This window comes from Pelophylax lessonae, assembly GCF_965119305.1.
Source record: "Pelophylax lessonae genome assembly, chromosome: 8".
Lineage (NCBI taxonomy): Eukaryota > Metazoa > Chordata > Amphibia > Anura > Ranidae > Pelophylax > Pelophylax lessonae.
This window is the reverse complement of record NC_138775.1, coordinates 161,025,053-161,038,325: the sequence shown is the minus strand read 5'-3', so window position 1 is coordinate 161,038,325 and position 13,273 is coordinate 161,025,053. Positions and strand designations below refer to the sequence as shown.

Sequence of the window (13,273 nt, the reverse complement as noted above, 5' to 3'; positions counted from 1 at the left end):
ATCGCTCCTTTCCTCCAAGGCCATAGAGATGAGTGGGGGCTATCTAACCCTCACTCCACTTCCTGTTTCCCTGTCAGAACACAATAGAACAGCAGGGGAGATGGCTGTACTAACATTAGATTGTTAGTACAGTGGTCTTGATCTGAGCTGTCTTTTAAAAAAAAAAAAAAAAAAAACTAGCAGTGTGTACAAGGCTTAAATGTTAGGTGACCCGCCTCTACTCCCTAAAGTACTCCTTAAATCAACCTAAATGTCTCTAAAAGTTAGTGTGATTTGCTGCAATCTGGATTTTGTGTCTAAAAAAAATGTAGGTTGCTTAAAATCAGACCTTCACTCAATAACACTTTCCACCATCCTAATCCTCTCCTCTGCAGAACATAAAAAGCACACCAAATTTTTTGTTACCAGTATTTCTATTTACATTTTTTAGCTTGTGTTCAACTCATCCCCTGCCTCCATTTTCACCTGGGCAAGAATGATGTAGAGCCTCCTTTTGCAGCCTCCTGGGACACTGATGTCACATATCCCGGGAGGCTTGCCCACAGTGCAAGAAGATTCATCTGGTGCCACGTCATCAGGGGGGAGGCTGCAAGAACCCGAAAGAGACAGCCAGCTCCCTATGATAAAGAGAAGGAGGAAGGCGGCTTGGGGATGGTACATGCAGAAGAGGTGCGACCAGGGATGAAAAGTGCAATGCAGGATTTGCTGGGCTTTTGAGTATGTTTTTCTTGGATAAAAACTAAATGCAGTTTTGCGATTTAATGAATTGGGAACATGGGCACTTGTTTTCTGTGCCATATTATCATTTCTTTTTGTAGTTTTTCATCCAAGCGCCTACCTTTTGTATATGTCAGACAATATTTTTTGTATCTCTGCAGAAGGATAATCCACATAAATGGCCTTTTTTATCTATATACATCCATACACTTGCAATTAGACAGACAAACTATAAAACCTAATCACTGTAAATCACTACTAATTAGGAAGCACAGTCTGCTTATGCAATGTGTAAAGTATATGTTAAAAAGTATAGTTTACAGACTCCCTTTAAAATTAGATGGAAAGTGTACTTGATAAATATATCCTGTTAGATGAAGCATACTGTCAGCAATAAAATACAACACTTAAAAAAAAAAAAAAAAAACGACCTTGATTTATTAGAAATGTCTGCGTAAACTACACACATTTTCCCCACAAACAATATTCAGGCTTAACATAGATGCTGCATTGCAAAAATTGCACATTTAGAGACAATGATGAGCAAAAATAAAAATTGCTCAGATGGAAATTTGAATTTTGCATACAAAAATATGCAAAAATGTAGTTTTAAAAAGTGTTTTATAAACTCTCACAGGGAAATTTGATATGCATTAGCATAGGATGTGTTATGTTTGCTGTGCTATCTCCCTACAGGTTGCCACTTGTTTGCGTTCTGTCTTGGATTTTTTCCTCTGTTCTAGTTCCATCTTGAGGTTGTCTCTGCTGCTTTGTATGATCTTGTTGAAGCCACTCTTGCATGTGTACCTCAGCCTCTGGTTGGCACATATGCCGCTTGATGTTATTGTGAAGGGGCAATAGGGGATGTTTAATATGTAGCAGGGGACCTTGCACTACATTTCTGAACATGATGTGCATTCACAGCTTACTCACTGGGAAAGAGTAAACCTTATTGCGGACTCCCACGGACCTGGGGCAGGGGAACTCATGTATTGTGTTCTCAGTTAATGATGGACCAACTACAGTAATGTGATGATCATGTAACCTCTGCAGTGCACGCTCCCTGTATTCACCGTCGCCGACTGTAAGTTCACTGAAGGAATCACCTATGACTACCAACTAATAGAACAGGAGCATATTCTTCACAAAATTTTAAAGTTCGAGGTTGAATTTGTGTAAGGGAACACTTTACATTACAAAAGTGGAAGATTTAATACTACTTTAAAGATGCTGATTGTGTGGAAGTTTGTTCTTTGTCTCAGTTGCCATTTGTTTCATGGTAGAAATATAAAATTGTATGCAGGGAATAACCCAAAGCCAGAGAATTGTTCTCATGCTTTATTTTTGGGTGAGAGGATGGTAGAACATAGCAGTAGCAGTGACTGGCATTGGTGGATGGGCATATATATATATATACACACACTATATTGTCAAAATATTGGGACTCTTACCTTTACAAGCCCATGAACTTTAATGGCATTCCAGTCTTAGTCTGTAGTGTTCAATCTTAAGTTGGCTCACTCTATGCAGCTATACCACAGCTTCAACTCTTCCGTCCACAAGGTTTAAGAGTGTTTCTATGGTAATGTTTGACCATTCTTCCAGAAGCACATTTGTGAGGTTAGGCACTTATGTTGGGCAAAAGGCCTGGCTCGCAGTCTCCGCTCTAATTAATCCCAAAGGTGTTCTATTGGGTTTAGGTCAGGACTCTGTACAGGCTATTCTAGTTCCTCCTGTTATATGAATAAAGCCGGCACACGAAAAGTCCAAGAAAAATGCTTTATTCCAACATGGATAGCGGTGACAACATGACAGATGCTGACGCGTTTCGGCTTTATGCCTTCCTCATAGCATGTACATGTACAATAAAATCAAACTTATATAATGTGAAAACTGCTCCTAAAGCTACGGGCGGTGCATACTTAATTGCAATTAACATCAATACATAACACCAGGGGAGGGGTGGTGTATTCAAGTCGGTCAAGGATCAAGGAAGGTGTCCCATAGGAAAACAAACATTAAATGCCAGTCCACACTATTGCGATGACAGACACCGCATGCGACTCGGAGCGCACCACTCCTACAATCACACGCAAAGTCTGTGCGACACACACTCAGCCACACTGATTGCATGGGCGAATCAGAGTCGCATCGAACATGCATATGCCCTAATTTAGGTTTGCAGAAGAATCGGATTGCATGGTGGTTCACACCAGTGCGATCCGACTCGTGTGTGAACTGTCAGCTCGCACCATGACACGTGAGCTATCCCAGAGGCGTAGTAAATAAAGCATTGACACCCCCAGCGATTCACATACGGCAGTTCGAATCGCCATGAAAATTCAATGTGACGCAGGAACCCGCACTATATTTGCAGGGCTCCCGCATCGCACAAGTGTGGACCGGCACCAACCCTTAATAAACTTCACAATTCTAGTTCTAGTTCCTCCACCCCAAACTCGCTCATCCATGTCTTTATGGACCTTGCTTTGTGCACTGGTGCGCAGTCATGTTGGAACAGGAAGGGGAAATCCCCAAACTGGTACCAAAAAGTTAGGAGCATGAAATTGTCCAAACTGTCTTGGAATGCTGACGCCTTAAGAGTTCCCTTCCCAGAACAGTTGAAGCTGTTATAGCTGCAAAGGGTGGGCCAACTCAATATTGAACCCTATTGACTAAGGCTGGGATGCCTATAAAGTTCATCTGCGTGTAAAGGCAGGCGTCCCAATACTTTTGACAATATAATATATATATATATACAGTTACTTGCGAAAGTATTCGGCCCCCTTAAACTTTGCGACCTTTTGCCACATTTCAGGCTTCAAACATAAAGATATAAAACTGTAATTTTTTGTGAAGAATCAACAACAAGTGGGACACAATCATGAAGTGGAACAAAACTCTCTCCAGAAGTTCAGTGAGGATCTCTGAATGATCCAATGTTGACCTAAATGACTAATGATGATAAATAGAATCCACCTGTGTGTAATCAAGTCTCCGTATAAATGCACCTGCACTGTGATCGTTTCAGAGGTCCGTTTAAAGCACAGAGAGCATCATGAAGAACAAGGAACACACCAGCCAGGTCCGAGATACTGTTGTGGAGAAGTTTAAAGCCGGATTTGGATACAAAAAGATTTCCCAAGCTTTAAACATCGCCAAGAAGCACTGTGCAAGCCATAATATTGAAATGGAAGGAGTATCAGACCACTGCAAATCTACAAAGACCTGGCCGTCCCTCTAAACTTTCAGCTCATACAAGGAGAAGTCTGATCAGAGATGCAGCCAAGAGGCCCATGATCACTCTGGATGAACTGCAGAGATCTACAGCTGAGGTGGGAGACTCTGTCCATAGGACAACAATCAGTCGTATACTGCACAAATCTGGCCTTTATGGAAGAGTGGCAAGAAGAAAGCCATTTCTTAAAGATATTCATAAAAAGCGTTGTTTAAAGTTTGCCACAAGCCACCTGGGAGACACACCAAACATGTGGAAGAAGGTGATCTGGTCAGATGAAACCAAAATCGAACTTTTTGGCAACAATGCAAAACGTTATGTTTGGCTGGCGTAAAAGCAACACAGCTCATCACCCTGAACACACCATCCCCACTGTCAAACATGGTGGTGGCAGCATCATGGTTTGGGCCTGCTTTTCTTCAGCAGGGACAGGGAAGATGGTTAAAGTTGATGGGAAGATGGATGGAGCCAAATACAGGACCATCCATGATGGAGTCTGCAAAAGACCTGAGACTGGGACGGAGATTTGTCTTCCAACAAGACAATGATCCAAAACATAAAGCAAAATCTACAATGGGATGGTTCACAAATAAACATATCCAGGTGTTAGAATGGCCAAGTCAAAGTCCAGACCTGTATCCAATCAAGAATCTGTGGAAAGAACTGAAAACTGCTGTTCACAAACGCTCTCCATCCAACCTCACTGAGCTCGAGCTGTTTTGCAAGGAGGAATGGGCAAAAATTTCAGTCTCTCAATGTGCAAAACTGATAGAGACATACCCCAAGCGACTTACAGCTGTAATCGCAGCAAAAGGTGGCGCTACAAAGTATTAACTTAAGGGGGCTGAATAATGTTGCACGCCCAATTTTTCAGTTTTTTATTTGTTAAAGTTTGAAATATCCAATAAATTTTGTTCCACTTCATGATTGTATCCCACTTATTGATTATTCTGGACAAAAAAAATTACAGTTTTATATCTTTATGTTTGAAGCCTGAAATGTGGCAAAAGGTCACAAAGTTCAAGGAGACCGAATGCTTTCGCAAGGCACTGTATATATATATATATATATATATATATATATATATAAATATGTATGTATTAGAGTCCTGTAGTCAGATGATATGACGGCAGACACTAATTCAGCATTTATAAGATAAAATGGAAAGGCAACTTTTAATAATGTTAAAGTAAACAATGGCTGTCCTTTAAGCCCCGTACACATGGGCGGAATGTCGGGAGCTTTTCCCCTGTCAGAACACAACAGCTCAGTGGGGGACATCGCTGAACTAACCGAACATGGCTAGTACAGTGGCTCCGACCGGAGCTGACTGTCTTTTTTCGTGCAACCCAAAAAAACGAATAATGTGTACCGGGCTTCAAACTTTAGTTTACCTGATTAGTACACAAAAGGTGAGAACCAGGTATTTTGCTGAGAAAAGTTACTGTGGGAAATAAACATGTAAAAAAACAAGATTGTGAAAACATTTCAAGCCACGAAATGTTACAGTACAGTGGCTGCTACTCACCCATGTTAACACATTTGGGGTATTTTAGGGTTCCATTCAAGCATTTTACATTTAGCAGCTTAGCATTAGCTATTCCAAATCGTTGTAAGCAATTAAATTGTACAATTGTGCCATGTTCCAAATACTTTCCTTTGGCATTTACAACTTCTGTGTTATTTCCTTTTATGTAATCAGAATTTAGAATACATGGAACTGAAAAAGTAGCAGAAAAACAACTTTAATATTTTTTGTAACATTCTTATATTGAAACAATGTAAAATAGTATGTTTTTAGAATAATACAGTTGCACGTATTTTATTGCATATGTATACTTGTATAATCATAGAAATATACCTTGGTTTTAAATATCTTTAACTAGTTTCACACTATTGAGGGTGCAGGAATGAATTCGTAATGGCATCCCCACGCACTGGAAAGTGTAGTGTGTTTTCCCGTGCACGGAAAAGCATAGAAACACGTGAAAACGCATAGTGCCAAAGCACCATGCAGTTTCTGTGCTTCTGCAGTTTTAGAAAAGGGTCAGGGACCTTTTCTGTAGGTACAGAAGCCCATTTAGGCCTGGGTTCACACTAGGTGCGGAGCGAATTCACAGCAAGTTCACTGCAAATTTGCACCGCATTAAAATCACAACCTGTTCATGCAAACTGATTGCAAAGTGTATGTTAATTTAACAACAACCCGCAATCAGTTTGCGAAACGCAGCACAATTTGCAGAGTCGTATCGCATGCGTGTGAACAACATACGATCTGATTCTGGTGCGGACAAAAAAGGGTCCTGCACAAGTTTGGTCTGAATGCGATGCAAATTCAGCCATACAAACTGTTTTCATTGTACAGACATTGCATGGGATCTGCACAGGTAATGCGGTGTGAATCACATGCAATGTCTGCCATCGCACTAGTGTGAACCGGCCGTTAGGCCTTATTCACATCATATTTGCAGAAAAACCAATGGAAAAAAATGCACAGATTTCAAATTTACATCGGTTTTTATGCGAGCTTCAGTGAGTTTTATACATGTTGCAGATTCCTGCGCAGAAAAAATCCACTTGTGATACTAGTGTTGTGGTGTGAACAGGCACAAAGAGAACAATTTTTTTTTTTTTTGTGCCCTTGCAGAAGGCGTGCTAAAAAACTCATGTCGCTGTACACTGATGTGAACAAGGCCTTAAATAAATGGCTGCAGGGAACCGCATAGTGTGAACTGAGCCTTAAGAATGATTTTTGAACTTGCAGAGGCAGACATACAGTAAGTCTGTTTATTTGTTTGTAATGTCTTACACACATTTTAAACAGTTAATCCAGTTTTAAATATGTTAAAATGTAGTTGTGAAACTTGGGAAGACAGAGTATACCCAGGTCTCAGATGGGCTTCTAGGGGGCAAACAAAGTTGCACTAACTCCATGGCACCAACCAGCAGCTGTCGCATATCGATTGAACTCTGAACTGAACATATCGATTGAGTCATAGACCCTTGCAGAGGTTTTTCAGAAGATGCCCCCATTCCTTCACTTGGCCGAGGCTAGGCAGGGGAAGGGGGGGGGGGCAATAAACTGCAGGAGGTGAGAGGGGAAGGAAAGACGACATGAACCTTTTGAAAAAACTCATATAATGTCAAAGGATTAATTACGCCTACTAAAAGACATACAGAATTAGAAGAGCCTACACGTAACTCTGCCAATATAGTTTTCTTACAGGAGACATATATTGCACAAGATACAAATATTACAATTTATTCAAAACGTTATCTGATATGGTACTATGGAGACTCACCAATTAAAAGGGCAAGGGGGGTAGCAATCGGCCTAGCCAATGACATAAGGTTCTCGCTTGAGGAAAGTCTGGTCGACCCAGAGGGCCGATATATTTTCCCGAAGGGATAACTGCAGGGTATAGAATGTACCTTGGGAAATATCTACTGTCCAAATAAAAATCCAAAAGGTATTTAAGAAAAGTAATAGACAAGCTGATCTCCTTTAAAAAAGGTAATTTGTTCCTAGCAGGGGATTTTAATTTCTACATGGATCCATCTTTGAGTACATCGAGTGCGCAGGTGATGGAGTATTTCAACTCAAGGTAAGGAAAGGTAAAGTAAGGAAAAAAGCTTTTCTGCAGCCAATTGGTAGATGTTTGGAGGATCCAACAATTGGGGGAGAGGGATTATTCTTTCTATTCCCCTGCGCACTCAATGTACTCAAGACTGGATTATATAATGATAGAACATAGGCTGATAGAAGCAGTAGTTAGTACATCAATGGGGACAATGACCATATCAGACCATGCCCCAATTGTTTTGGAAAAAAAACTTCCAGGGTCCCATAAAAAAACAAATACTTGGAGAATAAATGAAGAACTGCTGCAGGATGAGGATGTGGGAAGAAGGGAATAAAAAGAACTGGACCAATATTTCCTTGAGAATGAAACCCCAGATAACTCTTCAGCAATGATAAGTGAGGCTCATAAAACATATATTAGAGGAATATTTGTCTCAATAGGCTCCATGAAAAAAAAAGGAAAGAACTATCATTAATTCATTATAAATAGATTAATAACAGAAATACATGAGCTAGAACAGAAACATAAAGGGAACATGGAAGATGGGACACAAAAATAGTATTAAAAAGAGATAAACTGAGAGAGTTGTTGGAGGAAGAGACTAGACGAAGCTTTAACCCTCCTCTTATGTTAGAATTCTGTTACTATCCATGATGTTAACGGGTCGGTTTTGACCCGTGTTTTAAATCAGCCATAAAATACCCTCTGAATAATTATTTATCATCAAATTTGTTTCTTATCTCTTGGTTACCTTGTTAGGCTTCTTTATCCTTGAAAAGATTGGTTTTAATATTTTTGGTGTGACCCCTTAGACCTTTCTTTTGATAGCATACCTCTCATTTTCAAATTTAAAAAATGGTAAAATAAAGTCAGCAACTCTGAAATGTATTTGTCCTATGTTTCTTCACTTTATGTAGAGAACCAGACAAGCAGGAAAAGAGATAGGCCCCTCCCTAACTACAGCTCACAGGGTTTAGAGGTGATTGGCTGTCAGTGTTACTAAGCAGAGAGAGTGTTTATGATTTCAGTTTTGGAACTTATTAGTGTCCTAAAATCCTATATTATAACTGGGTCAGAATTGACCCTAACACCATAAACGTCTTAATTTTCACCACAGTATTTTATAATTTAGTGAAAAGGATTCTTTTTCTATTACATTGTTTAAATAGAGGTTCCTGACAAAGTAAAAAAATCTTGATGCAATAAACAAATTTATGTGATACTTATAGACATTCAAAACCTGAAAACGGGTCGGTTCTGACCCTAACATAAGAGGAGGGTTAACAGAGTTGCTAAGGAAAAATATAAATGGGGAAATAAACCAGGAACATATCTAGCAAGATTAATAAAGAAAAAAAATTAATTTCATAGAAAAAATAAAAAATAGCAAGGGGGGAATTGGTTCATTCAATGACAGAAATAGCTAAAGCATTTCAAAATTATTACAAAACTCTATACACTGTCCGTCAAGTAGAGAAAACAAAAGTTACAAGAATATATAAAAGAATCAAAATTGCCTAAAGTAACAATAGATAAATTATCAGCATTGGATACTTCAATTACCCCGAAGGAAATAAGGGAGAGAGGCCTTAAAGAATTCTGCAACTGGGAAAAGCCCTGGTCTGGACGGGTATACCACCCTTTACTACAGGAGATTCAAGGAAATATTGGTTCCAAAAATTTGCTCATATTTGAATGAGATAGCAAAAAACTGAGAGATGAGAGTAGAATCACTGCAGGCTCATATAACATGACGTCCTAGCCCTCCTGATGTCAATTGATGCTGAGAAAGCATTTGACAGGGTGGACTGGGAGTTCATGGTCGAAACAATAAAGCATTTGGTTATTGGTTCAAGGATGAGTCAGTGGATAGGAGCACTGTATCGGAACCCATCAGCATTGGTAAAAGTGAACGGCAACCTATCACCTCAGTTTGAATTGTGCAACGGGATGAGACAGGGATGTCTTCTCTCGCCCCTGTTGTTTGTTCTGTCATTGGAACCATTATTGGCGACTGTTAGGAATAATATAGATATAAGGGGAGTGACGGTCAAGAACATAAAATTGCAGCATATGCAGATGATATTTTGTTTTTTATTAATAATCCTAGAATAACTCTTCCAAATATTATTAAGGAGTTGAAGAGATATGGGGAATTGCCAAACTTTCACGGACACAGCAGGTGACAGGACAAATCGTGGCACAGCGTGGCCCTTAGGGTGCATGCAAGGTGCATGACTAGAAGAATGGCATATGACATCCACCCAGACTAGCGGTGCTCCCACTCAGTCGTCATTTGTGTATAGGCCGGGCAAGAGACAATTAATCTTCAAGAATGAGGAAAACTTTATTAACAGAACAAAGATTTTTAACTAATGCAAAATTGACACATTCTAAACTTTTTGTGCTCTTACTGAAAAAAAGAATACTAATTTATCCTATAGTAATGTGCAGCAGCAAGGTATTTTGGAATTGTTGCTACCCAGAGGAAAACCCTTATGTTAGAATCACATCTACGTACATGAGGTAACCTGTGATTGTGGAAGTGGATCTCTTAAAGCTCAAAGTGAATGGTCTGCCTAAACGGAATATTCAAAAACGTTTGCATTAAAGCAGGCACTGGTACTCAAAGATGCTATATTGTAAGTTTCGAAACACAAAAAGGGGTTTCGTTTGAAGTACAGAACTTTAGTTATCATTTACCATAGCACTTTGGAAAAAAATTCTTTAATTACAAGTGTTTCTGTATTAAAACACAAAAACGCAACACATCGCACAAAATCATTGTCTTTTTATTTTGATATATATGAGAATATGATTTTATTGTATTGTTTACCTTACCTAGACATTCTGGTGAGTTATCCCAGATTCCATTCCGACATTTGTTTTCTTTCTTTCCTTTAAGTTTATAATGGCTAACACATTTCAACTGGAGGATGGATCCTGAGTCATACATCTGCTTTTTCTCTCCCATCCACTCGCCATTCTTAACTTCAGGTGGAGGAGAACACGACTTTTTTTTACCTTTTTGTTCTTTAACATATAATACAAATGAAAAGTTCATCAGAATGCATGCAAAGCAGATGAACAAATCTTATAACAACCAAAAATGTTTATGCTGGGAAACTTAAACTTTGAATTTCCCCTAATTTTTAGCCCAAACTGGCATTTTTGTGAAATTTCACAATTTTGAGTGAATAGGGTAGGCAAAAATAAAATGATTGGTAGTTTTTTAATTGGAACTTAGTTGTATCTGAGCACCACAAACTGAAAGCAAATTCATTTTTATTATTCAATGCAAACTCACCCATCCATCTGTTTCTCCGTGCTGTAGTTTGTTGAGAAAACCCCCCTAGCATTTCTAGCTGTAAAAAAACAACCACCTAAGTGCATAGTCAAACATCAACAACAACCTCTGATGGCCAATAAAGCTTCAATAATCCATCTAGGGATAGTGGAAGATCTGTGCTGGGAGCCAATAACTCCTGCAGCTACCTTTATGAAGTCCAAGGCTGACAGAGAGACAGAGACAGGAGCGCAGGATCCCATTAAAAGTTAGTATAATTTATTGCAAAATAAAAATAGCACACTTACATCTAAGTTTCTGTGATCTGGCATAAGCAGTTAGTAGAGGGTCAAGCCACTTGGTGTGAGGAAGTTGTATAAGGCAGCCAATCAACCAAGATATGCTGGAACAAGTAGCTCTTGATACCAGTAATACTCCTTTGGGATTCCCCTTGTTTTCAAAGTCTATTTAAACAATCTGTCACCTTGGAAATCTGTTTTGACAAAGAAGACGTGCTACCATCCCCTTCTATGCATGTAGAGCGAGTGGCCATGGAAAATGACAGTGGCATTACATGCCACTCTCAGTGCCTGAACCATTCTGCGCCCTGTGTCTGTATCTCCCTGTCAGCATTTCTAGTTGTGGCTGTCTTGAGTAAGGGCAGATGTTTTATGTAGTATTTACTTCTTGGAATCCATCTGCCCTTAGCACAGACATGCAAGCAGGAGGGTGTGCTTAGCTGCAAAAGCCTCTAATCTCCCTTTTTATTTTGTTGAAAGAAAGAAAATATCCATGAACACTTTGGGGATGTATGACATTATTTTGGTCCAGGTCAGAAATCAGAAGCGTAAAAAAAAAAATGAGTAAAACATTTAAACATGATATACCTTCCTATCTATTTACTAATGCTAGCAGCATGAGGATTAAACATTATAATGTTAATTGAAAATGCTTAGTTCCCCTTTAAGGATGCAATTGCCCAGAAATAGTTCCTGAGGGTTACAGAAGCTTCTTTCAACTATCCTAGACCTATTCTTGCGTCAAATAGGGCCCATCATTAGCCTTATTATTTTACATTATTATTTTTTACAGCAAGAAGAAAAGGCAGAGAAAAAAAGTAAAATAAAAATACAAGCAAAAGTGCACAAATAATGATTAAATACACCAAAAAAATAATAAATTAAATAAACCAAACTACACTAAATAAACCAAACTACACTAATACTTCCCCCTCAAAAAAACCAAAAACACCCACTATATAAATGAAGCAAAATTCTTCTGAGCAGTTTGAAAAACAAAGTTGAACGTTCTGTACTTTTTGAGCTGCTCATGGTAATGAGTTGCGTTTAACATTTTGTTTACCTTTAATTAAACTACATTCTTCGAACCGCAATTTTGAAAATTTTTGTAAATTCTTGGAAATTTCACCAATGGCAAAATCAATAGTGACAAAAAACATTCCTCTCATCCCTACACCCCATAAACAATTGTTCAGTAGGCTAAAGTCTGCCCTTTTTTAATATGATCTTATACATTCCTACATATACGCACACACACAGATGTAACAAATAGCAAGGAAATATAATTAAAATGACTATCAAAACACCCAAAAAACTACATACAATAGTTTTCGTGAAAATGAAATGCCATCATGCATGTCTGTTTTTCTAAATAATGGTAATAGATAATGCCTTGCAATAGCGAGACACCCTAACATTACAACAACTTACCCAGCTAACACAGCTCAAAATGGAACTCCAAGCAAACAGCTACATTCACAATTGAAATAAATATATGTACTGTATACTGGCTTAAAAGCCAAATGATTTAGAATTTGAGTCAGTCTTTCAATTAAAAAAAAATATATATATTCCCGCTTTACTCTATCCACAAGCCCAAGTATTCTTGCAGAGCTATATAAAAAAACATATATAAAAAACAAGCTGCACTTTAAAAATGAAAATTGTGCAATAAAGTACAATATTAAATGCAATAGTCCATGAATTAAAGTCCTATTCCAAAAAATGTTTTGTGATAAAAATAGGTATATAAAAGTCAAAAATTCTGGGTTCTTAACTACAAAAAAAATCCAATAGTCCATGTGTAAAAAAAAGAGTAACCTCCACCGACAATACAAGCTGCTTACCAGACATGCGAATATATATAGCCAAAAGAAGGTATAAAGATCCAAATGTGTCCCAGACTTCAGTCAGGGCCGGTTCACACTTTTGTGAGTGCAGCGATCGCATGTAATTGGGAGCGCACTGCTCCTTCCTTACATGCGATCGGATGTGCAGTGCGAATTCAGCCATACACTTTGTATGGCTGAAATTTGCACTGCACCCGCACAAAAGACGCACAGGACCCTTCTTTCCAGCCGCATCAGGATCGGATCGCACAGTGGTTCACACTTGTGTGATCCGATCCTGTGCGAACTGTCAGATCGCA

General features: G+C 38.7%; 1 protein-coding gene across 1 annotated transcript in view; it reads right to left on the bottom strand.

Moving 5' to 3' along the window:
* Nucleotides 1-13,273, bottom strand: part of LOC309562078 (complement factor H-like) — a 194,258-nt gene that overhangs the window by 32,849 nt on the left and 148,136 nt on the right. Inside the window, exons 8-9 of the mRNA XM_082266195.1 lie at nucleotides 10,381-10,572; nucleotides 5,484-5,675 (exon numbers count right to left, since the gene is read on the bottom strand). Coding sequence (XP_082122321.1) covers nucleotides 5,484-5,675; nucleotides 10,381-10,572 — 384 coding nt within the window. The remainder of the gene's footprint in view (nucleotides 1-5,483; nucleotides 5,676-10,380; nucleotides 10,573-13,273) is intronic.